At 38.7% G+C, this 27,416-nt stretch overlaps 2 protein-coding genes across 6 annotated transcripts; one reads left to right on the forward strand and one right to left on the reverse strand.

The window, feature by feature from the left end:
• The first annotated feature begins 5,561 nt into the window (after positions 1-5,561).
• On the forward strand, positions 5,562-15,096 carry kcnj13 (potassium inwardly rectifying channel subfamily J member 13). Its single transcript, XM_076976086.1, has 4 exons — positions 5,562-5,699; positions 6,792-6,971; positions 10,632-11,191; positions 13,264-15,096. The coding sequence occupies exons 3-4, from the start codon at positions 10,684-10,686 to the stop codon at positions 13,863-13,865; spliced, it is 1,110 nt and encodes a 369-aa protein (XP_076832201.1). The 5' UTR covers positions 5,562-5,699; positions 6,792-6,971; positions 10,632-10,683; the 3' UTR covers positions 13,866-15,096.
• A 497-nt stretch (positions 15,097-15,593) lies between these two features.
• efhd1 (EF-hand domain family, member D1) lies at positions 15,594-26,048 on the reverse strand. 5 transcript variants are annotated; one of them, XM_076976089.1, is made up of 6 exons: positions 25,624-25,759; positions 23,872-24,020; positions 23,536-23,554; positions 21,960-22,107; positions 20,701-20,835; positions 15,594-20,407 (listed from the first exon to the last, which is right to left on the reverse strand). In XM_076976089.1, exons 3-6 carry the CDS (start codon positions 23,547-23,549, stop codon positions 20,273-20,275), a joined length of 432 nt encoding a protein of 143 aa, XP_076832204.1. In that variant the 5' UTR covers positions 23,550-23,554; positions 23,872-24,020; positions 25,624-25,759; the 3' UTR covers positions 15,594-20,272. The 5 variants fall into 5 exon arrangements, with proteins under 5 accessions (XP_076832204.1, XP_076832205.1, XP_076832202.1 ...); XM_076976090.1 differs by lacking the exons at positions 23,536-23,554; positions 23,872-24,020; positions 25,624-25,759 and adding exons at positions 22,475-22,508; positions 22,599-22,931; XM_076976087.1 differs by lacking the exons at positions 23,536-23,554; positions 23,872-24,020 and having other exon boundaries at positions 25,624-26,048.
• Between the last annotated feature and the right edge of the window lie 1,368 nt (positions 26,049-27,416).

The following is a 27,416-nucleotide window of genomic DNA, read 5'->3' on the forward strand; positions in this document are numbered from 1 at the left end:
CCCTATGAACCTCACAAGATGAAATGAATACAGATTGTAATGTAGACATTCCTTATCAATAGATTCACATAGCAAAATGCTATGAATTGATAATTTGTCTATATTGGCTAATAAATGTTTCTAAATGTATTTGTCAGTCAGAGGCAAGACAAAAGTTGGTATGCTAAGCTTGACGATAAAAGATTATTCATGTTTCAAGATGCATCATTACTGAAGTATGATAGTACACTGCCTAACTTGTACAGTAACAGAAACTAATGAAGGCTTTTAGGTGAATCATATATGAAAATTATTGATTAGTTTTCATATGTTATTATGATAATAGTGTTTTAATATTAATATACTTACCGGAATGACTAGAAACATGTGTCATTAGAGAACAAGCACTCATTATCTTATAAAAGTACTGGGTGCCTTATTAGATGCTTCTGTTAGGCACAGTGTTTTGTGACATTATGATATTAACATGATATTATCTTAATTTTGTTAAATGGATTATACTCAGCTCTGTATTACTAACCATCCTGTTGATGTCCATACAGCAAAATCGAGGATACTGTAAAAGAAATAAAAATATTGTTTGGCAGCCAACTTTCTTCAGTTCTTCAGTTACAGAATTTTGTACTGACATTAACATGAGTGGATCAAGTGAAATGTTTGAACCTAAGAATAAACAGGACGAATGTGACATTCAAGTTTAACACTGATGCAGAATGCAATGTAATGTCAAAGAAAACATTTAGCTCAGTCTATTAAAGTAAAACACATAATCTAACTGTAGGCTAGTGAATCACAAAATGGCATCATTGGGCAAGATATCCCTCATGTGAATTTAATGAATATAGAAAATGTGGAATTTTATTTGAAATCATACAGTGAGATGTAGTAATATAAGGAAATACAATGTCAGAAGCTATGCCTAATTAAAAACTCTTTGATGCTGGACAAAGAAGAACTTTAACAATTCACTTTCTGGATTAGGCTATTTACGTGGACAGCACCATATCCAGATTGAAATCACTGTCAAGCTAGTGAAGAGTCCAAGGAAGATTAGAGTTTTTCTCAGGGAAAGATTACAATAGACCACCACTGCTTCCAGCATGTACCATTTGGAATATCCTCAGCATCAGAAGTGTTCCCGGAGCGCAGTAACCATGATAGATGGCATGAAAGGAGTGTTCAGCATCACTGATGATCTGCTGGTGTGAGGTGACTGACCCCAACATGCTCAGAGGTTAGTAAAGCTCCCAGAGATTGTCGGAGAAAACAACAAGCAATTAGTATCAACATAGCAGTCTAAGAGGACCACTGCATTCACACACTGCCAGGATGACCATGAGAGATGATAGAAACTGATCTCTTTCCCTTCAATTGGTCAGAGTTTTTGTTCTGCGTTGACTACTTATCAAAGTACACAGAGCAGAGCAGGGTCAAGCTGAATGACACAACCAGTTGTATTCAATGCCATGAAGTCCATATTCACACCACATGGAATTACAGACCTTAGCATGTTTATTGAAAATAGTTTAACTTATTGAGGATGAGTGGCATTTTTCAATAGACATGAACTTGACAAATCCAAGTCACTCTTAACTGAGTAGCCCCATTTCTGTGTCCCCATTGACTGAGCTTCCTTCCAGCACGATAGTTGCTTTACTGCTACTTGCTTGGGGGACGTAATAATCACTTCATGGAGCTCTCCCACCACAAAGCACTGAAGAGATTCAAAAGATGCACTCCAGCTTCACCTTGCAGCAGCATGTTGAGGAAGTAACACCACCACCACCAGCTCCACCTGTGCAGTCTACTTGAATGCAAGATATGCCTGCTGAACCATCACGCCGGCTTCCATTATCATGCTTATCCACTGTCCCTGTGGAATATGCTGTGCTGTAACTAGCTGTTTTAATGATAACTCTGATGCCACCGGCCAGAAACGTCATCGGAAGGCCATGGTCAACACCATGCTGCTCTGCTGGCAGATATGCACCTGCAATGCTTTCCCCTCCAGGGCCAGACACGTGTGCAGTGATGGCCATCATCCATCCATGTTGCCTTGTAGTTGTGTGAAATATGACTTTTAAGCTCTTTTGCCATTGTAGCTTGGTACTGTGATGATGAACTGTAGTATCTCAGCCTCATCATTGACATTTGCTGGCTGCATCCATCATGCAGAAGGGAGGTAGAGTGCTTGATACACCCTTCCCATGAGCTTCTTCTTTGCCACCTGCCTTTGAGTTCTTTGATATATCACTCAATTCCATGGTGGTTTCCCACTTCTATGATGTCAGCATAGAAGATCCAGAAGACAACATTTCTATAGATGTGCAGATGCCACAGTAGAATAATTTCATGTTTAGCTGTTTGACATCATTACCTGTATGGGAAACATTTTTTCTTGCCACTTCCTCTACATTTTTGCTGATATGTTGTATGGGACTGTAGCATGTAAACAGGTGGAAATGACACAAGAGTCAGTCACTCATGCATGCTCACCATTCACCTTTTCCTTTGTTTATGTGTTGTATTGTGGATGGGAAACTTCATGAAAATGCACTGTATTTGAGTTTACAGGATTTACAGGATTTTCCACGTTAGTGTGGACAAGGCCTTAGAGAGTTCATTTGTGTCCAGTTAAATTTATATAAAACACTGTAGAGGTGTTAATTGAACTATTTTGCTAGAGGCCAACTCTAGCAGTAGAGCATTTTTTTGTATGTAATTGGATGTCAAAATTGGGCTATTATTGTTATTAATATTGCATTGTATATTGTACCTTAAGCATTTACATCAAAATCAACAGAGATTAACATGCAACAAAGATGTCTGAAACTGTGCAGATTTGATTTTGTTTCATTTTTAGCATTTATTTTTTATTACTTCAGCATTTAGGCCAAAACAACAATCTGAAATTTCAGAAAAGGTCATTAAAATAAAGCACATAAGAAAAAGTATGTAGTCAGGATCAGAGGTGAAAAGTAATGGATTACATTAACTCGTTTTACTGTAAATTTGTTTGTGTACTTGTACTTGTAATTACATTTTAACTTGTACTTTTACTTAAGTATATTTTGTGTTAAGAATTGTAGTTTGCTATATTTTAAATCACATATGTTACTGAGAACAAAAAATAAAGCCAACTGAACACTGGATCTGCATGTGTGATATTCACATGATCAGTTGAGAGGATGAGCTTCATGTGGTGTGTCTGATATTCACATGCTCTACTCTATGACCTATTGGAAGATAATGAGTTTATGTGTGTGTGTATATGTGTGTGTGATATTCACATGCTCTACTCCATGACCTGTTGAGAGAATATGAGTAGCCCATTTTTACCTCTCACTGAAATCTTTGTAGTGTTTAGATATATCCTGTGCAGACTCTGACTAGAAAAACTCATTGGTCAATTAATCTGATTACATCTTCCAAATAAATAGGCTTACATAATGTCATTATTTATTATACTTTTACTTTTAACTTTCTTGCTCTCAGGGAGTTTTCCTTGCAACTATATCACATTTACCTTGATCATTATGGGACTGGACCTGAAAAACATTTCTGTAAAGCTAATTTCTATTAAGTTGCTTTGTGACAATATCTATTGCAAAACAAGTGCAATGCCAAAAAATTTTTAACTGAATGAGTTTGTTTGCATGTCTGCATGTGCATACATGCATGCATATTATAGAAAAGGAAAGATGAAAGTGAGTAAAAGTTTACCATGGAAAACAGAAAATCAGTTGAAAACACTAACTTATAACATTCATCTTTTTCTATCATAGATGAATGTTTAAACAATGCTGTGACAATCCTGTTTTGTAAGGCAGTATAAACTAGAGACTGGTACAAGTGAAATATTAAGGTATTCACACACACACACACACACACACACACACACACACACACACACACACACACACACACACACACACACACGTGGCTTGTGGGCTGAAGTTCTGTTTTAATTATAACAAAACTGGTTAAACTCACACCAAATCATCAGCCATCTGCAACCCAAACTTTCCATTCACAGCTACAGTGACACTTACAGTGGTGAATGGGTTACTTAACAAATACATAAAGCCAACCTAATCACATTCACACACTTTGACACAAACGGATAGAATCATGTAACATCTGCACTGCATTCTATGTTGCATAGACATGTACAAACAAGAAGCATGAATGTACAACACTGGCATGCGCTAACATATGCATTTACAGAGACAGAGATGGAGAAGGCGAGAAACAAAACCAATCAGGTCACTGTTATTGTAGGTGTGTTTGTTGTTGTATGAGGGAATATTATGTATGTTCTTTTCCAACTTCAAGATTTAGGCTTCAGTGAGTTTCATTTGATTTATATGCATAGCGAGTTTTACTCCATGCCCCCCAGCAAATGTCTTATCCAGGTGGTCTAAACAGTAACGTTTGACACATGCTGGTCGAGCAGCAGGTTGCTAGTGTAACTGGCTGCCCATCTCCCCACTTTTGTTCACCTTAGTTTCTCATGGGAAATATAGGGAACCTAGAATCCCAGATTTGAAGGTTCTGCACCAAGTCAGTCCATCTCCTGGTAGACGGATACAAATGCAGTCCTATACATGACTTATTACTCATAACTGATCCAGATTAGATTTCAAAGTGAAATTTGTTATATTACTTTTATTTTTGATATAATATTTTGTATAAACTTCTAGTACCTTAATTGGTGATGTGCACATTATGAATATTACATCCTCCTATTACTTGACATGCTTTTAATTTTGCATGCTTAATCAAGTTCTGTATGTGGGTCCCAGTTTTAGAGTAAATTTAGTATGACTTTGCATATAGCATTTAGCAAGGAGATCAAATTTAAACACCAACGCCACCAGTGGTTTATATTTACATTATCTGATTAGGGTCTTTGGCTTACTGGCTATTGTTTACATTTTGTCAATGATATTATGCATATTATATCAATGAATGAATGTTTATGTATCAGTTTAGTAATGAGTAAATGAGAGTTTTGCTGAAAGACACAAACTTCATTGGTGCACATGCACTCACACACATACAAATCCCCCGCCATTGCCTTTCTACAGATTTTCCACACACAAATGGTAATGGATACAGTCATTGTGAGTAAGTGATAAAGACTGACATGGAGATATTGAGAGGCCCTTAACCTCACTCTCCAGAATTTAGGTCTCCTTGGAAACCAGGGCAAGCTCAGAATGTCAAACAGTGATAGGATTGCTTCTTTTGTCTGGCAAATTATTATTCAGCACATTGATTGTCAGGGGAAATCACCTATGACCCCAGTGATAAAAAAATCTGAGAACTTTCACCATGGCTCTGAATAAAGCTTTCATAGGGTGTTATTTATAGGGAAAAACAGTAAAGGCCATAAATATTTAGTCATATGACTTTGACTTGATCATGACAACCATTTAAAGATTCTGTCTTTTTGGTTGAATTCAGAATGTATGCTTTGAGGGCAGGACAGAGGAGGTGTTTCTCAAAGTAGTCTCATCCAATGAGAATGGCCAGATTCTTTAAAGCTCACATAAAGCTATGTGATTGGACTTAACAGTTCATACAGAACATTACATATAGAAAGAAAGGCAGACTCTTGAAGGTTTAAGAAGGCATATTAAGAAACCTGTAGCATCTCTTTCAGCTTTGACACAAGTTTCGTCCACCAGCCGAAGGTAATTTAATATTGTTATGTGTGTTTGCGTATATATATATATATATATATATATATATATATATATATATATATATATATATATATATATCTTTTATATAAATACATATACTCAATAACTGTACTGAAAAACTAAAATATAATCAAAAAAATTGTTACATAGTAATCCACAACTGCTGTTCACTTAATTGAATTTTCTGATGTCCTGTTTGTGTTTACATTGTTTCAATCTTTATTTGTTTCTTTCATGAGCAACCTGGTTTTCAACAAAGGGAATGTGTTGGCTGGATGCTCTGTTCTTGTATATAATGTGTCTATGCAAGCATTACAGCATTATCTAAAATATACACATAATACTGCATAAATGTATTGACAAAATCTCCAGGCATCAACTTTCCTATTTTTTAAGCTATTAATGTAAGATGCCAGTGGAAACACAGGCAAAAGAAGGGTTAAGATTATTTTGAGTATATAGAGAATTGAGAACTAACTGAAAAAGGTCTGGTATTCAGTGAATGCAACAAAATAGATACATTTCAGTTTTTACACACATTCACCATGCAAGGGTATGAATACTTCAACACACACGTGTGGACAAATAGTAAACAGGACGCAGGAAGGATTTGGACATGCAAAGAGAGAGACAGACAGAAAGAAAGTGAGAGAGTGTTAGGGGTCCTCAGTCCCCCTGTAGCTAGAGTGTCACATGAGACACACACAAATCAGCAAGGAAATGTATGATTACTGCTTCCTTTGTTTACTTTGCTGCAAAGGAAAATTCAAATATAAAGACACAGATAATGAAAGCTACATGCGTGTAATATGCAACAGCAACATTATAATCTGGTTTGACTGATACATACATGCATGTGCACATATACACATATTTAAGATTGGTCCGCAGCTTTGAGAGTTAGCTTTAGTGACGTTAGGAGGAGTATTCATGCTATTCTCCAGCCCCCAGGCCATGACACACAGCGGTGAATTGCACAGCAACAGCTGCAGTCACTGTCTCCCAGGGAATCATTTTCTATCTGGTGAACAACGGAAATTAGAAAAGTGGCATTTCAAGTTTTTCAATTTTTTTCCACAGCAAAAGAGAAAGTGTACCTCCCTCTTGCTGTTACCTGTCTTACGTCAACCACACAGTTGTTACTGGTGGCTTGGAAAAGTTCTACGTAAGGTTTTGCCAAGTTGTCGTTTTTTCACAACGAAAGCACGTCTGTTTCACCTCCACTTGCCTTACACTACTCACACAACCTTTTCTCCCTCGGTAAGCATAATTTGTTTTTTCCATTGTCTAAGATGTACTGTCTAGATTTTGTGGCTGGGTAAAATTCCTTCATAATAATCTGTTCCCATTGACTGATGATATTCTCTGTTGGTGTCATAATTCAAGAGCATTGTCACAACATTCAAAACAAGTACTTTTGTATAGTTCATTATGACTTTGGCCAGGATAAAATTCTTTCTTGCATAGGGCAGATTGTGGGTGCTTAGACACCAATTTTAAGAATAGGATGCATGCTAATCCAGTCAGTTATGTAGTTTTACACAGTGTTTGAAAAACAAAAACAAATCTTCTATTGTTATCCTAAATGCATTCTACTGATGACCCAAAATCTCTCAAAAAATCTCCTTTCTGAAAAGGTTAGGTCAAAATGTTAGATAAGCATGTATTTTATATGTACAAATCTTTTAAATAATAGTAGGTTTTAACATCACACTGAACTACTGAATTTATCATAATATACCACAACCATTTGGATTGACAAATAAAGTTAGTAAGTTAGTATCCCCCAATCCCACATCATATGTGAGGTCTTTAGATTTGACACATTATTTGAACTGTAGTGTATTTTATTTAACTTGAGGTTCACTAGATCTCAAGTTCTCATTCATTAGATATACTTTCTAATGAAAGCATGATATCATCTCTTATTTAATCACCTGAAAACAAGCAGGGATAAATAAAAATGGCAATTAATTATTACTGTTAATTAACAAACATTATTATTTATCATTATAAAAAAAACAAGCTTTTTGGTTTGTTTGTTTATTTAAACAAATAAACCTTCCCTGTAAACAAATTTTAACAAATGTAACTAAAAACACTACCTGTCACCCATTTTCATTTATTTATAAAATAACACATTTTTAAAAATATTGAACATAATTGTAATCAGGTTAAACAAGGTGACCACGGTGACCTCAAAAGCTAAAAACTTGGATACAAGTGGGCAGGCCTACATCTACCACTTTGCCCACCTCTCCAGCCTCAGCTCTGCCTGTACCACCTTCTCATCCATATATCACAGAAAATGAATGCATCTATCTGTGCATATATTAATTGAAAAGTCATCACATGTCTTTTCTGTAGCTGTGCTAAAATAGAGTTCCATAGATTATACAGTGGCTTTATCTGTTTTTGTTGACTAAACTTTCTTCCATGCTTTTTGTATTTCTGGGTTTGTAAAAACCCAGTATTTAATTAATTTAATTACAGGATTAAGACTTTATCCAGCTGATAAACAGGGGTATTTATGAGAAGCACTTTAAGGTTTGCAATGATTAGGTGTATAATTTGATAAAGGAGCTTCCTCTCCCTCATACACTCATGTTCATAAAAAGGCATAACTTTGAACACTAACACATCAGTATAATCTAGCAACTAGTTAAAAACAGGCTCCTTCCAATGTTTTAATAACACATCACTGCACATTGAATTTGGTACAGCCCAACAGACCAATTACTGTAGTCTGAGACAAAGTGAGAGTGAGAGAGAAACAAAAGAAAGGATTAAAAAACATTCCTCTAGTCTTTTCTATACACATTTTCCCACTGTGAAACATCACTAATTAAATCACCTGGCAACCACACCAGCACACAATTACAATGCACAAAGTGCACAGTTTCTCTCCCTCTCTCTCTTTTCCCCCTTTCTCTCTATCCCCCTCTCTCTGTCTTTTCCCCTCTCTCTCTGTGGAAAATAAGCAGTGGGTGGTAGTCTTGAGTCTATCATGTAGTAACAAAATTTCACAGAATGGAGCAGAACCCGAGTGATCTTTCCCAGCTGGGAAGCATTCGTTCACAACTGCCTGTAGAGTCCAGCTGTAAGGGAAGGGAACAGCAGTTTTACAGTTAGCAATGTTCAAAATATACTCTACAGTGATAAGATTATAAATGACTGATAATGCATATAGATCCTGCAAAATGATTTATTACACTGTGGTGAGCTTCAAAGAATTGTTATATTACTTAATGGTTTTATGTGTTAAATATGGTAGAATAACTAAGATAAGTGTCACAGCAGAACACACAGTGGCAGAACTTCAGGGTGTGAGTGAAGGCTACCTCCACTGTTGACAGTATTTCAGGTGATGAATCAATAATACCAACAAGCCTGCACAATGGCATTTTTTGTTTATTGGTCCTTAAATTACTGTTGTCCCTTTAAACATAAGCAAAGGATTTAGAACGCAAACTGCAGGAAGGGGATACTTCAAAGTTGAGTGATGGGTACCAATTGGCTAACATAAATTTAGGCTTGCTCCTGGAAGTTCAGTTGTATGGCTTTGCATAAAATTTGGAAATTCTAGGTGAGATAAAACACCATGTTATATAGAAGAATTAATCTCAAGGACATTTACAGCATTTGGCAGACGCCCTTATCCAGAGCGACTTACATTTTTATCTCACTATTTTTATACAAGTGAGCAATTGAGGGTTAAGGACCTTGTTCAGGGGCACCTCAGTCATGGCCTCAGGTCAGGGAATCGAACCCACAACTTTCCGGTCACAGGACCAGTTCCCTAACCACCAGGCCATGACTGCCTTAACTACTGCTTCCAGATGTCGTAGGTTCACCTGTCTTATCAACAGACACACAGAACCTGAGAATCTCCACAAATAACAAATGAAAATAAATAATCAAATAATACAGTCTAGTTCAGAGGTAACAAAAGCTATAAATATGCATTACAAATAACTGATGTCGTTGCAATAGCCCTACAAGTGAATTTCCAATGAGTTGGCATTTTTATCCACAGCAACTTACAGTTATGACTAAGCAATTGAGGGATAAGAGACTTGCTCATGGGCCCGTGGTGGCAACTTGGCAGGTGATGCTTGAGCTGGTAACTTCCAGATTACCAGGCAAGTACCTTAACTACTGAGCTACCACTGTACCTGGCATTTCATATCATATACCTAAAACAGAAATTCTGCATGATAATAACAGTCCTAATAATAATTAATAGTTTTCCAAAATTTCACTTAGATATATCTAGGACCCTACTGAATTAACAAGAACAATTGCATGGACGTAGTTTATCAACATTTACAGATTTCTCAGATTTTTGAAGACAAGCATTTTGTTTCACATAATTTATTAAATAATACTGGATAGTATCTTAACCTCATCATGCTAGCCTGCCATGCTATGCTAGTAGCCTACCTTAATGGCTGAGTGGTAAACACATATAAGCATCAGGATCGAGTTGTGCTTCATTCTCTTTAGCAGAGCTGAAAATACTTGTTTATGTTTGACATCTCTCCCTGTCATACAATTCATCAATATACTCTACAGTATGCTAACTTTAGTTTAGCAAGATGCTGGAGCTTCAGACAACTTCCAAAACATAACAGCAATGTTGGTAATTCCTACAACAACTTGCAGTTAAAACAAATTGCTTAGTACATAACCTCTAGTGACAAGCAAAAAGTAATCATAAAAAAAGAAAAAACACTTCTAAAATTGGTTTTGTGTTCTGGTTCTGCTGTAAGTGACAATGTAATAGGATTAATGTCACAAGTGCTTCAGCTAATGTTAAGGTTTCTTTTTCGGTTTCTTTTTTATTTTTGCTGCTGCTAACAAGTCATAACAAGTCACAAGTACCTATGACCTTTGACCTTGTTCTGCTTATGTTTTCAGGCTAAAACTACCACTATCATCAACTTGCCTGTCCCCTGCCAGGCCCTCTGTCATGGCAACCACTGCCGCCAGCAGCAGCGGCAGCAGTTCCGACAGAAAGTCTGCCACCTCCCCACTAATGGCCAAACCCCACGCTCACCAGCAGCGGTTGGTCAGCAAAGATGGACGGAGTCTTGTGCGGAGCCCCACCTACCGTGGGCGGGCATCATGGCTAGGGGCATTACGGGACTTGTGGGGTACGTGGCTCTCCCTGCGCTGGCGATGGATGGTGCTGGCTTTCTGTGGCTCCTTCCTCCTCCACTGGCTGCTCTTCGCTGTGCTATGGTACCTTCTGGCACATGCCAATGGAGACCTGACCGTTGACCATGACAACCCACCCCCTGGGCACACGCTGTGTGTCAAGTATGTGACGGGCTTCACAGCTGCATTCTCATTTGCGCTGGAGACCCAGCTGACCATCGGCTATGGCACCATGTACCCCAATGCTGACTGCCCTACAGCCATCGCCCTTCTCGCCCTGCAGATGCTGCTCGGTCTCATGCTGGAGGCCTTCATCACCGGTATACAGCACAGTGTTTCTCATGATAAAAAAAACATAGGCTCTAGAAACATAATACAATCATACAATGAGACTGACAGTGTGTATGGATGTAGCATTTTGACTTGGAACAACCACTGAGAGCTGTAGGTCAAAAACATCTGCTTAATATTGGTGATATTCATCAGGCAGTGGCACACACCAGTAAGCTAGAAATTAAATAAAAATAATAGTTTTAATGGTCTAAATGAAATAATCATTCAACAGACTCAGTAACATATCAATCATGTAGCAGCAGCAAAGAACCAGACTACATTTAATAGATTATTTTAAGAGACTTTTAATTAACTGTATAAATAAAATTTGGAATTCGGCTGTTTTCACTTTATCTGGTGTGTCCAAATTCAAATATGTAGATGTTAACAATCCTGCACCAAAACTTAACCTCAACCCAAAACCTAATGCCAACTATCACCATGGCCCTATTCCTGACACTATCCCTAATTAAAATCCAAGCAGCAAGTCTATAACAGCTTGTTGAGTATATTGAGTAAGATCGTATGTATTATCCCTGTTACATAGTCAGTGACTTCTTAGGTTAAGGTTAATAAGTCTTGAGGTTACGGTTAATTGGGCTGCATTGTGGTCTGATCGCTGGTCTCTTGCCCTTGAACTGTGCGATTGTATGCAAATTCTCTGCTTATTCATTCATGACAATGTTCCAGATATTAACAGTGAAAGTATGAATGATGGTGTGTCTGCATGCTCAGTGGTAGATGGTGCTCTATCCAGGATATTGCTCTCTCTACCCTCAAATCAGGACTGTGGCAACTGAATTTCAAATATTTGTATTGAGTTTTTCTAGAACTCAGAATTACAGTAATCTATAGGTATGATAAGGAAAGTGTGCTCCAGGTTTTCAGCATTTTTAAGCCTGAGAAGTCAGACAATATTATGTAGCTGAAGAAAATATTAAACATAACCTAAGAGATTGTGAGCTCTAGAAAGGAGCTTAATTGTTGTGACACAATCAGTGTAAATTAAGACTTCATGGACAGGTTGAGAACATATATAATGAAGAGGACTGGACTATTTGTGTTACAGGGAAGGTTGAGGATTTATCAATAAACACAGAAAGATACATACAGTGTATGTAGAGAATATACCATGTTATGAAAAAAGAATTGCTGGGATAATGTGACCCCTTAAAGCTGCAGTACAATTTGGACTTCTGTGGTGGAAACAAAAACAGATGCGATTCTGTGCACATACAGTACACAGTATGTTTAGTATTAATCAAAGAATATGAGTATTCCAGAATTTTTATGAGTTGGAAAACAAAATGTCTTCTAAGCATGTAAATAAATTGCTTAGCAAAAATGCTCTACCCTGTGAAAGTTACTGTGTTTTCGTCCTGGCAGATTTTCTCCATGATATTCTGGTTGTTTGGATGCCATTTGTCAACTGCAAATTTTTAAATAGTGCCATATTTACAGAATTGAGATCTGGACTTTGTAGAACATTCATCTTTATCTTGTCAAATCCTGTGTTGTCAACAGTCCTTGTATGTGCAATCACTGTCCTGCTGAAATACACCAACGCTGTAGTTTCAGCTTTTAGCAAACTGAAGCAGGTCATCTTGTGATATATCCATCCATTTTGCACAATTTATCCATTCTAATAAGATTCCTAGGCTCTACTGAAGAAAAGCATTCCCATAACAGAACTTATTGTCTGACTTATTGAATTGACATATATGTAGGCTTTATAGGTAGACATACAGCGGTGCAAAGGCACCAGTGGTGCAGTTTTCATGTATTTTCTTCTGTACTGACTCAGTAATACTAATTCTTTCCTTTTGATATTGTTTCATTGTTTTGACTTATTGACACGTGTTTGTGAATATTAAAATCCTTAAATTAATAGTTGCTTTATAAAAGCAGCACATTACGAAATTTCCCAATCACTAATTCAGTCCTAGACCCTCAAACTTAAAATATTACAACCTTAATAATATTATCTCCATTCCTCTATCCTCAAACACAAACTCTTACTATTTGACCTCTCCCTCTCTGTCTCGCCTCTCATTCACAGGTGCATTCATGGCCAAGTTCTCTCGTCCTTATAAGCGCTGCAGTGGGATCCTGTTTAGTCCCCAGGCTGTGGTGTGTGAGGTCGAAGGACAGTGCACCTTGATGTTCCGTGTGTGCAACCTCCTGTCAAGGCCACTGGTTGATGTGTGTGTGAACGCAGTTCTCTATGAAGAGCGGGAGGATCACACACTGCACCAAACTGCCCTGGATTTCACACTGGATGGCCTGGGATCTCGACCCTGCCCGCTCTTCCTATCACCTTTGACCTTTCTTCACACTTTGACTCCGGACAGCCCACTCAGTTGTGTCCTTCCACCTGCTGGCCAATCACAGTTTGAGCTGGTGGTGTTTCTCTCTGCCTCTCAGGAGGGGACAGGATCTGCCTACCACAAGAGGACATCCTACATGCCTGATGAGATCCAATATGGCCGCCGCTTCTCCAAAGCAATGGTTCTGCATGGGAAGGCACAAAACAACATAGACACCATGTGCTATTTCGACACGCACCTCTGCCCACTCTCGGTACCCAACACACACACCAACTCTCTGGATAAGGAGTTTGTAGTGCAGGTCAATGGTGAAGGCAATGACAAGACTGAATAATTGCTTTTCCCCCTGTCCACTCTGTGCATATTAAGGAGCTCTCCACTTGTGACCAACAACTTCTGGCCAATTCCCCCCCCCCCCCCCCCCCCGATTCCTAGCACCTGTCTGAATGCTAATAAGGATAGCTTCTGGATGGTCTAAGTTAGAAAAGCCTAATCAAATATTTTTCCTTTCATTACCACTTTGCTGCTATGGTTACTAAGTGCTGCACATCTCCAAGGTCTATCCGCTATTCCAAAATACTAAGGATGATGGTATTTGGTGCTTCATCCACTTATTCAAATATGGTCTTGAGAAGCTAAAAGGTCGAGCATGCCTCATCTAATGCATGAAGGATTTGACAAAAGACTGATTAACTTAATCAAGTGACTTGGACTGGAGAAAACTATAGAAACACAAACAAAATTCTTGATGAATAGAACAAGACTAAAACTGTCCTACCTTGTTTTTCTGAATCCAGTTTAAAATAGATTTGAGCTGGAAAAACATTAAATCTCTAACGAGAGGATTTAGCACCATACGGAGGCAAATATTTACCTAATAATGTAAAATAATGTTATTCATCACTGCTAATAGAAGAGCTATGTACTACTACTGTCAACAGACTAGAAATTAGTCAGTTAAGTACCATGTATTTATGGTACTGGTTAGAAGATTTGCATAACTTCAAAACAAAGCTGCAAAATAGAAAAAAGTGCTACTCCTTACCTCTTCAATGGTTAATTTAAAAATAACCCCAACATTTGAGAGGACAGTTTAAAACAAGTTTCAAGACTGAAGATTTCAAAGTCCATCAGAACTGGATTTTTTTTACTGTACTTTTTACCCAGCTCCTTTCAAGTCTAGTTGGCAATACTCACCAGTACAGCTGGCTACTGGCAGTGTAATGTGGGGTAAGAACAACTTGAAGAATGCTGATCCTTTCTCTCAAGCAGTGAAGGTGGAAACAGTGTTTGCTGGCTTCTTATTAATATCAGGTTAGGATATTTTTCTCGGATTCAAACTAAATGCCTGTGACACTTTCCAAAGAGGAGATATTGGCACTGAGGTGGAATAAGCATTTAGAGAATAATTCAATATCAACCTAAATTAAATCTTCACATAAATCTGGATGATTTTATTGGTAGCCACACACTGTATATCATCTTTATTTTCTGATTAGACCTAAGTAATACTGTGTATTATTATTGTACATATATTCTGTTAAAATTCTGTTTTTGCTCTTAAAGTTTGGTTCTTTACTCTCAGAGGAGTAGGAGGTTTTTCACTGACAAAGGTAATTGGAAGTCTATGGTTATTGATGTTTGCTCCTTAAGAAATCAAATACACACATATATATATATATATATATTAGTGCTGTCAATTCCAGGTGCCGCGATTAAAAATCCTCACCAGGATTTTGCTCTGGCTTCCTGGATTGTGTTGATTCCACTAATTTTACCTGGATTGCTAATTAGAAAATCTAGCAAGCTTGAGCAAAATCCTGGTGAGGACTTTTAATCGCGGCACCTGGAATTAACAGCACTAATATATGTATATGTATGTATGTATATATATATATATATATATATATATATATATATATATATATATATATATATATATATATATATATATATATATAGAGAGAGAGAGAGAGAGAGAGAGAGAGAGAGAGAGAGAGAGTGTAAATAATATATATATTATAATATATAATCTTCTATTGAATATCCATTCACATAAATATTTAGGGTACTTTTTAATGCTACATTTTTAAGTAATGTCATTTTGTAACATGTTTGTGACGAGAGCTAAAAAAAAGTTCTTAAAAATGAAAAACAAAGGAATATTTGGTTTTGATTTTTTGCTTAAGCCATCACAATGAAAACAATTTAACCTATAATAGGTCACCAAAAACACATCAGAGGGTGACAATAATACATTATATCAGAGTAAGTTAAATATCTTTAAAAGTGATACATTCACAAAACATTCTAACAAAATCTGTTAGCATAGCACACAAAAATCATGTGCATGCCATCTTTGTGTAATCTATGCAACTTTTACATTTTGCCTGAAAACACATAATACACATACATACTGCGACAAGCAAGGGAGTGCAAAAAAATAAGGAAGCGATCACACCAGTCTCACGGAAAATGAAGGATTTGATTAATAAAATGCACCAATGCAAACCCTGTGAAATAATCCAATGAAAGATACTATAACCAGCAGTCAATTGGTACAAAGACCCAACATATATAGACAGACAAACAATCCTCAGGTGTCAGGTTCCCTAATGGGCCACACCCTCCTGAGGAACAAACACAACAAATACAACAATAGGACAACAAGGAATACTGCCGCTGCTGAGAGGGGCGGCCAGCAAAGAGGCTTCCGTAGCGTGACACATACAATGATAAAAGTATATACACTAACATAATGGTCTAAAAATTTCCAATACACACAGACAGTAACAAGTCTACACACTTATATAGCCTACTCTGTGTGTCTGCATAGTTTCATATTACAATGGTTTTTCATAAATAACGAGCAATGACCACAGACCATCTAGCAAGGAAACCAGTAGGTACAAAGACGGACAACTAACAAGGACACACACACTTAAGTACATAGACACTAACAACACACACGTGCAACGTATGACACTGATGAGAGACAGGTGTGACAGATAACACAGATGCACACACACACATACACAAACAAATAGAAAGGGGTCAGGAGCTACCATGACACTACCCCACACCAAACGGAGCTACTCTCAGTGTGTCTAGCACCAGCAGGAACTGGAGCAGGAGAACTGCAGCGTCCAGAACTTCTGCAGCTCCCAGGAGCAGCCCCTCCAGTGAGGAACCTGCTGACATGTCATACATACAATGCTCTCCATGGGATGACAAGGAACAATGCACATGGGCAACAAGAGAGATAGACACAGTGTCAGGCACACAGACAGACACATGGAAGGGGTAACAACAAATACATTTGCATAGACATAAAGGCTGTGAGAAAGACAAGGGAGGGTGTCAAGGGAGTGTGTGGCAGCCAGGAACCCAACATTTCCTGGGGCAAATGACCCACAGGAGTTGGAGCAGGCGGTGCCTCCTTGGGGTCAGGAGTAGATCCTAGGAGGCACTCTGGACTCCGAATTGGTAATTGGAGCAACGTACACTGTTCCTGGGATGGCAGGTGGGTGCAGAGCCTTCCTCCTTCACCTCCATGTCCAAGACGGAGAAGCCCGCTAGCATTGAGTCCCATGGCTCTTTGCCCAACAGCATGTATCCATGGTCCACCTCAGAGGTGGAGTCTGGGGGTGTCAGACCTGGGGTACCTGTCGTTCTCTAGAATGGGATGTAGGACCTCCTCCAGGTAGACATCGGTGGGAGCAGAGGGGGAGACCTTCTCACGAAGAGGTCCAGGTTGAGGCAAGTTGAGTCATCCTCCTCACTTCTGGGGTCCTTCATATCAACAAACAGATGACCTGCACACCTCTTCTGTGCATCGTGTTTAGGTACAAGCACTTTATTCCAGAGGCTGTGTTATATACCGTTTTTATTAGACAAAGAACAGTGAACACAAAACATCAAGCACACCCTTAAGAATGCTGACACTAACAAAGCAGATCCTGACAATACACACGTGACATATGACAATGATATAATGTGCAACATTGGGCAACAGATTGCACAGATGCGCATACACACACACACACACACACACACACACACACACACACACACACACACACACAGGCAGCAGTGGCATGTCAAAGTCAAATTTATTTATACAGCACTTATTACAACACATGTTGTCATAAAGCAGCTTTACAATCATATGGGTCCAGATCCCTAATGAGCAAGCCAAGGAAAAACTCCCTAAGATGGCAGGGATTAGGAAGAAACCTTGGGAGGACCAAGACTCAAAAGGGAACCCATCCTCCATTGGTCGGCCGGCTAGCGGAAGTCAGTATTTATAGTTCAAAATAGCTTTACAATTATAGTTCTAATTCCAGGCCGAGTAGTCACAGTCCCTTCAATGCAGATTGTGAGCCTCAGATAGGAGTTGGCATCAGTGCATCCTCTTGTGGCATCAGCATATCCATACACAGCATCGGCACATACATTGGCAAGCCAGACCATCTCCTAGGTGCTTGTATAGAATTGTCTTTGGTAGAACAACAGGTTGATAAAATACAGATTGACTATGTGAACAATAATTTAAACAACCATTGATTTAAACATACATAGCTCACGTGTCGGTGATTAGTATGTGGCTACGGCAGGCATATCTATAGCAGAGTAACTAAAGGGAGGGGTTCAGAGGTGACCACAGTCATGAGGGATCACTGAGCCATTGTTTTCCACCCAAGTCATTGTCACAACTAGAGTGATCACATGACATAGCCAGGTAACAACATCAACATCTCAGATTACCAGAAGATTCAATGACTCAGGGCCCCCCCAAGCTCCACACCTTCACATGTAGAATATTAACTGAAGGCTTGATTAAGTCTAGATTTAAAGATTAGATCTGTGTCAGAATCTCAGATTGGAGCTGGATGGCTATTCGATAACTGAGGGGCTTTAAAGGAGAAAGCTCTGCCTACAGCTGCAGTCTTGCTAATTTTTGGAATTTTTGAAATCCTGCATTTTGAGAGCACAACAGGCAGGAAGGGTATAGTATGCAATGAGTTGACTCAGATATTGTGGAGCAAGACCATTGGATGCCTTATAGGTCAACAGAAGTATTAAAATCTATTTGATATTTAACCGGAATCTATTTACATTAAGGTGAAATCTTTAAAACTTTGGGCTTCAAAAGAAACAAGTACAAGATCTGTACATTTTATTGCAGTGTTGGCAATAAAGTGGATATTATCACACAAAACCTAGTCACATTCTTTTAGCTTTGCGTTGATCAATACAAATCTAACAATGATCTACCTGTAACTCCGGAATAGCTTGAGCATATAGTCTTAGACAAGGTTGCACAATCTCGATTAAGAGAATAATTGAGAAAACAATGGCTCCTTGGTAGGACAACCACATGCATAACCTCATACAAGCCGTGTGAATCCTGGAACATAAATGGTAAAATTCTAATTTAGAAGTACATAGAGTGTCATGGTAAAACATCCAAGGCATGTGTGCTACATATAGTTGTTTAAATTGATGTTCACATACTTTTAACCTGCACTTTTTATATCCTGGTTACATGCTTCTACCAAAGTCAATTCTAGCACTTGGAGATGGTCTGGCTTGCCAGTGGATGGATGTGCCATTACCGCCAGAAGGAAGGGCCAATGCCAACTGCTACTTGGGGTTCAACGTCTACATTGGAGGGACTGTGACTGCTCGGCCTGGAATTACAACTAGAAATATATAACTGTATTAGAATTATAAATATGGACTTTTACTAGCGGGCTGCCCAATAGAGGATGGGTTCCCTTTTGAGTCTGGGTCCTCCAAAGGTTTCTACCTAATGCCTGCGTAGGTAGTTTTTGATTGCCACTGTCGCATGGCTTGCTCATTAGGGATCTTGCAATTGTGATCATGCAATTGTAAAGCTGCTTTGTGACATATGTTATAAAAAGTGCTATATAAATAAATGTGACTTTGACTTTAAAATGAAGTCAGAGCCTTTGGGTGCTCTTCAAAATAAACTTAATCAGTGTAGTGTAACAAAACCTGCAGCTATACCTTCCCTATCTATCGTCTAATCTTCAAGATAGCAGCTTTCTTTAACAAATTACATTTTAGGCTGTAAATATAAATCTATATTTATAATACATATACATATGTATATGTATGTATATATACAAATGTAGTAGCAGAAAAAAATTATTAAAGCAATTAATTCAATTCTTAAAGTGCACTGCTTGATTTAATTAAATATAATTCTACAACATTGCTAACCTAATATTTAAAAATGAAAAGAGAAAATGGAACTCACTCGTTTGACACTTTGTATTAATCAGTATGTAAACAAACTAAACCAAGCAGTTTTTTTTACCAGATTTCCACTTCATTTCTAAATCTTCAACACTACAATTATTCTAACGCAAGTACCCACAAATTCATTTACATATTCTTAAAAATTATATTGATTTATACTTGTTTATTATTGTTATTTTGCTCTACATATTAATCTACATTAATTTTTTTATAATTACTTAAATATTTAGGGTAAAATACATCTGTGGGCGGCTTTAGCTACAGTTACAGCTACATATTAGTGTGTGCATTTGTGCTTTAGTTAGTTTAGTTCATGCATGCATGAATATTTTAAGCATTATAATGCAACATTTGTCTCAAATTTTGTGATGCATTTGAGTTCTGTGGACACACCGGATTACGTAGAGAATTATGTTGTGATAGGGCTGCTTCAAATTGTGAACATATTTGTGTTTAGGAGCAGAATGCAGATTGCAGTTCCTTAAATGCAACATGCCGCCGTTTTCTCTCTTCCTCCATCCTCTTCTTTTCCTCTTGTTCCTCACGCAGCTCTGCCTCAAATGTACTGCGCACAGAGAGCACCTGAGCCTGAATAACACACACACAAATTAAAAGAGGAACTAAACTAGCAGGTTGTCTCTATAATAAGACTCTGCCTGCAGACTGGACTCGTAATGTGCTGGACTTGCTATGTGCTTCACAAAGATTAAAAGTGCAAAAATGTAAAGTTCCATAAGTTAAATAAGATAATGTCAAGGTTTAATGCAACTCCTCTTTATCTGCACATATGCGCACCTATCCAGTCCACCAAGCATCCTAAAAAACACACCTGTGTGCGCACACATGCACATAAACACACACACACACACACCAACCCTCACCTTGGCCTCAAAGAAATCACGAGCACTCCGCACCCCCTCGGCTGATACACTGATCTCAGAAAGGCGAGCAAGAGCCATTAGACCGCTCTCCTCCCGCAGTTCACCTGCTGCAGCCCTCCGGAAAATTAGCAAGAACTGGGAAAGGAAGAGATGAAAGACAGAAGCAGAGAGACAGTATTAAGTATTACTGTTGTATTAAAGGTCAACTTCAGGATTTTTCAAGTCAATTTTACACTGTATTATCACAACAATCTTGCATGTCTGCTGCAAGTCACACTAGAAGAAATGCTACAAGTAAAAGTTGACTAAATCCATGAGAGATTAAGCAATCGAGATTTTATGGCCATATAATCCCAAGATACTAGAAAATAATGACATTGTCATATCGTTTTTTCAAAATGAGACATCAAAAAGGCACTCACCTCTCTATAGCCCCAGGTCTATAAAACATTGTTTTCGAGTCCAACATAATTCACTATGCCCCCATTTAATTGTAGTGCAAGTTGTGCATAATTATGTATTGGTTGTTATTAGATACAGTATGTCATAGCAGTTGTGACTCAACACTAACAGAAGATAATCATAGGCTTGCCATGGTTTGTGACAGCATAATCATTCTGATTATGATTCTGATATGTCTAGCAATGTTTAATCTCTGCCTCCTGCATTGATAGCATATAGTGGAAACATGTTAATGAAGCCTAAAAGAGAGCTTTTTGAGAAAACCTAATATTGCTTTTAGAAGCATCTGTACTTTTCTCAAATTGGTTGAATGTATTGTCTAGTCTGAGCGGAAACATTGATCACAGAAAGGTGAGTCAGAGCCATCAGACCTCCTGCAGCTCACCTGCTGCAATCCATTAGTACCCTGTATGCAATAAGTGTAGTATATAGAGATAGTAAAGTTAGTAAATTTATTGTAATATTATAATATTCTATGGCCAACAGAAAATATATAAGCAAAAATGAAGCAATATAAAATATATGCATTTAAACAGGAGATGAAAACCAAAAATCTGCCTTTATTTTTATTATTATTTTCTTTTTATTGTTTGTGATACAAAAAAATAGTGAACTGTGATAGTTGAACTGTTCTGGAGTGCTGTTTTGACATGTATTAAAAGATCTTATGTAAATCTTATGGAATGCCTCAATCACTAGCAAGAGACGGCAATCTGAAATAAAACAGACCAACTATGTTCCACAGATATGCATTTATCACTAGTTTCTCTGTGTGTGTTAGCACCTAATGTGTGTACCTCTCTGTAACTTAGCTTGCCATCATAGTCTTCATCCACCTCTTGGATCATACTTTTCAGGCCCAAATGTGTCTGAGGAGCACCAAGCTTCTCCATCATCATCTTCAGCTCCATCAGATCAATGAATCCATCCCTACCAGAGTCAAACCTACAAAGCCCAAGTCCCCCCCCCCCCAACACACACACACACACACACACACACACACACACACACACACACACACACACACACACAAAACAGACAAATATACAACTGATACAACTGTGATGTCCTTTACTGCTTCCAGACAAAGTAGAGAATTGCATTCAATAGAAATACACTGCTGAATTAAGGGAGCATTTAAATATTCAATGAAAGATTCAAGTTAAAAATATTTTGTGTTCAGTGAAGTACACAATGACATAACAGTCAAGGGAAACCAAACTCAACGAGTTATGGGCTAGATTTAAAAAATGACAGTAAAAAAATTACAAATCAATGGGTTGATTCAGTATTGCGTAGGACTCCCACATGCCTGTATACACTCCGGATATCATCTGGGCATACTCCTGACAAGACAGCAGATGGTGTCATGGGGGATCTTCTAGACCTGGATCAGAGCATCAGTGAGCTCCTGGACAATCTGTGGTGCTACTTACCAGCATAGTGTCCCAAAGGTTTTCAATTAGATTCAGGTCTGGGGAATGTGATGGGTGGTCAATATCATCAATGCCTTTGTCATTTTAAATGGCTCAGGCAGTGCTTCTCCTGTTCCACTTCACACAAAGGAGCAGATACCAGTCTTGGTAGGTTGATGGTGTTCAAGAACCCTGTCCTCATGGTTGTCCTGGTATCTTCTCCATGTTCTTAAGATGCATGCATCTTGCGATGGCATGTATGGATGTGCTATTCTGGACGCACTGTGCACTCTGATATGACTGCAAGTACCACCTCAGGCTACCAATCAAAATCCAAAAACTACAGTACTGTGAAGAAGAAGCAGTCAGGAAGGATAAGGCGTGAGTAATTATAATTACTCACGCCTTACCCTTCCCGACTGCTTCTTAAATTATCATTCCCACCACCTTAAATTATCATTCCCTTTTACAGTAAGAGGTTGTCTTGCTGTTGCCTCTCCAGTGTCACTTTCTTTTTTTGTAAGTAAAATTTTGTGTTGGGTAAACAGCCACTTGACTGAACACAAAAGGTTACAGAGGGGTATCAAGATAGAGAGACAGGTGAAAACAGTAGGGACAAAAAGAGGACAGAAATGGGAAGAGAGATAGAATAGAGCAACAGATTGTTAGGAGCTTGGTTATTGATCAAATGCAATTCCAGTCTTTGTATGATAGGATATATGAGGTAGTCAATCAGTGCTTAGCAAAGAGAAAAATGGGGTAGAAAGAGAGAGATAGAGAAATAAAGAAGTAGATAAATGATGGAAAAGTGAGCAGGAGAATCCATCTGAGATTGAGTGATTTTTTTTATACTATGAAAAATATAAAAAAGCAGCTCCTTCTAGCACATACTGCCACTGAGCTTCTATCAGGATGTTTTACAGTTTTCTGCCTTAAATGGATATTCTAATCTTCTCACCAGAAGTACATCATTGTTTCTGAAAGGCAATTAAAACCAGCATCAATCACTCGGTCAGTTATGTGTTAGCATAGCTGAGTTTAAACCACATCCATTAGATCCATTTTGTGTTTCCCACTTTCTCCCAAATTCAGAAAAGCAGAAAAAGCCCCAATAATGATAAATCCAAAATATCATAATATATCCATTGATGAAATATTGGGCATCTCTAAAAGCAGTTGCATTAAATATCAACATACTGCTCTGAAAATGCTGGTGGTTCACAATAGTCAATAGACAAATAATTTAGATATTGTTTGGGAATTCTGTGAAAATGTACAAATGTATAAGTTGTACCTCATACGCAGTGAGCATACGTGTTCTCTATGTTTGTGCTCTGGTTTTCTGCTGTTGTATTTATAGATGCCAAGGCCTAGGGTAGTGAGCTGTAGCACTTGTCTTCAGCTCACTGCAGCACAAAACATCAGCTCACACAGACTCACAGTCTGTAGAACACACACAGCATCTATTAGTCAGAGCAGGAGTGAACACAAAAGATGTGAAAGAAACAGAGATAAATATTTGAAGGATATTAACTGCCTCCCACTGCTTGCCAAACACATTCAAGCCCGTCACTCATTTATAAAAAGCTCCAAAACCCATAGACACGCACACTCTCACACATAATTCATAAATGTCCCACACCAAACATATGGCAGTATCTGCTATAGTCATTTGAAGGCAAAAATGTCCATTGAAACAAAGGAGGCCCATCTGAGAGACCTGTGAACCTAAAACAGGGAGCATGCATGTCCATGTGTGTACAGGTGTATGTATTTTTTTGTGATCGTAACCAAGAGATTACTATTCTGAATACAGAGATATTAAATGTTTTTTTAATTAATTGCTCAGGTATCATTCTTCATAAGAGCTTGTGTGGTAGTGCATGTAATCACAAATATATGCAGCCTAGGACCAGGACAGAAAAGTCTTAAATATTATGCTAGTTATGTGAGTTTTTGTGAGTGCACTGAAATCCATGTACGTGTTGCATCTGACCCATTTTCATTTTATCTATGACACAATTTTTCTTCTATAGTTTTAAATAAACCAGGGCGGAACTACTATAAAGACGTACAGTGTTTCAGCTAACCATTATAGAGAGAGCATAATCGGGGCAGGACTGAACTGGGACATGAAAGGAAGTGGTAGCCCGTTTCTGCTGCTGCTGAAATTACCAGTTGCTGCTCCCAAACTCAGAGCAGCTGAGCAGTAAGCTGTGTGGGAACCTAGAAAATGTATTAATGACAAACCAAAAATGTTATTTTATGGAACAAGGGGAATTTACTTAACTCACACTCGTGGACTAATCCGCCTGATCTCACCAGCAATCACCATGCATTCTTTACCAAATCAAGTTAATGAGCATCAACCTAACAAATCGTCTAGCAGGTAACTGCTTGAAAGGAACAGCCAGCTTCAGCAAGCATATGGCTGTATAGATGATCATGTAGGAGTTTCTGTTTCATCCTCAGACGAGCTGTGTGTGTACACATGCACACAAACACAAAGCTGGCTTTGTTGAAGGAGGAGGTACCAGTGGGGTCCAGTGCCTGACAAACAGACCATTGTGCTGCTGTAGAGAGGAAAGACAGGACAACAGGGCTGCTCACAGATAGAATGAGAAATACCAATGAGATATCAGTCCAGAAAAGGATCCATATGAACACTGACAAACACATGGGGAGGGAAGAAGGGAAAAGAACAGAGAGAGATTATGAATATATTCTAAGGGTCAGTTTTTGGGAGAGCAATGTACTGTAAAAGAGGTGTCGCAGGGCGAGGGATCTAGAAAGAGTAGAGGGACAGATTGTTATCTACTCAGTCATGGATAGGATGAAATACCAGTCTTCGAATGACAGGACATAATAGCCTTAACAGCACTTAGCAAAGCAAATCTATGCTAACGTTCTTTGGGCGAACATTCAGATTTTAAACCACAAACACCGACAAAGAAATATATTGCATTAGTTACCACAAAATTCCCATCCAAAAATGGGCGATGGAGATCGAATGTAATCGAATATGGGTACTGGCAAGACTATTTACCTTTTAAACATTTGTTCCATTTCTTTGATCTGCTTGCGGGAGAACTCTTTAAACTCGGTATATGGATTAAAAACCTTTGTCTGTTTTGGCTTCGCAGTGCCATAGTGAATGTCCAGCCTGCGGTTAAGTTTTGCCGTGAGTTCTGCTGTGGCGTCAGCTTTAACAGCAGCCGTCCTCTCCCGATGTGACGGCAAATCCACTGTGTCCGCGGGCACCTCTGCTGCAGTCCACTCGGTGTGGGATATAGTGAGATGTTCCACGTCCAATCTGCGCTGCAGTTTCCGCGCGAGTTCTTCTGACGCCATTGAAGCGGCTAATGACGGTCCAGTTAATGTTCTCTCGGTTACTTTTTTAGCTCTGCTCCTGCCCACCCGTTCAGCTCTGCATCACTATCAGCTGTTTCTGACTGTTCAAGGCTCCAGGGCCTTGGAGAGTTCAGAAAGGGGCGGGGCTGCGTACAAAACATTAGGTGTGTTTATTATTATGTAGATAATATTACACCGTCGGTCAGATAAAATGGATCTGAATGCTCATTAATAGCTTTATTCGCGCATTAAGTAAGTAATCAGGTGTATTTACTGTTTACACTGGGATCATTGTAAGAAGTTCTGATGGGTGTTGAGTGTTCTTGTCCATGCATAGCAATTTGTCCACCTAATCAACAGTCTGCACATCAATGCTGATAGCTAAATAATGGCGTGGTTGCCCAAATAACTGGTTAAACATACATGGCCATTTAAGTGGATGTTTAATTATCCCATCCATTTACCATGTGTCTCACGTTCTGTAGACAATAACGTCATGGCCAAAAGTTTTGAGAACGATACAAATATAAATTTTTACAAAGTATACTGCTTCAGTTTTTATAATGGCAATTTGCATATACTCCAGAATGTTATAAAGAGTGATCAGCTTAACAGCAATTAATTGCAAAGTCAATTTTTGGCTAGAAAATGAACTTTATCCCCCAAAACACATTTCAACTTCATTGCAGTCCTGCCTTAAAAGGACCAGCTAACATCGTTTCAGTGATTGCTACATTAATACAGGTGTGGGTGTTGATGAGGACAGGGCTGGAGATCAATCTGTCATGATTAAGTAAGAATGACACCACTGGACACTTAAAAGGAGGCTGGTGCTTGGCATCATTGTTTCTCTTCTGTTAACCATGGTTAGTGCAGAAACATGTGCAGTCATCATTGCACTGCACAAAAATGGCCTAACAGGCAAGAGTATCATAGCTAGAAAGATTGCACCTCAGTCAACAATCTATTGCATCATCAAGAACTTCAAGGAGAGAGGTTCCATTGTTGCCAAAAAAGCTCCAGGGCGCCCAAGAAAGACCAGCAAATGCCAGGACTGTCTCTTAAAACTTTTTCAGCTGTGGGATCGGGCTACCAGCAGTGCAGAGCTTGCTCAGGAATGGAAGCAGGCAGGTGTGCGTGCATCTGCATGCACTGTGAGGCAGAGACTCTTGGGGCAAGGCCTGGTCTCAAGGAGGGCAGCAAGGAAGCCACTTCTCTCCAGAAAAAAACATCAGGGACAGACTGATATTCTACAAAAGGTACAGGGAGTGGACTGCTGAGGACTGGGGTAAAGTCATTTTCTCTGATGAATCCCCTTTCCCATTGTTTGGGACATCTGGAAAACCGTTTGTTCGGAGAAGACGAGGTGCGCACTACCACCAGTCTTATGCCAACTGTAAAGCATCCTGAAACCATTCATGTGTGGGGTTGCTTCTCAGCCAAGGGAATCGGCTCTCTCACAGTCTTGCCTAAAAACACAACCATGAA

This window comes from Brachyhypopomus gauderio, chromosome 16 (genome assembly GCF_052324685.1).
Source record: "Brachyhypopomus gauderio isolate BG-103 chromosome 16, BGAUD_0.2, whole genome shotgun sequence".
Classification (NCBI taxonomy): Eukaryota; Metazoa; Chordata; class Actinopteri; order Gymnotiformes; family Hypopomidae; genus Brachyhypopomus; species Brachyhypopomus gauderio.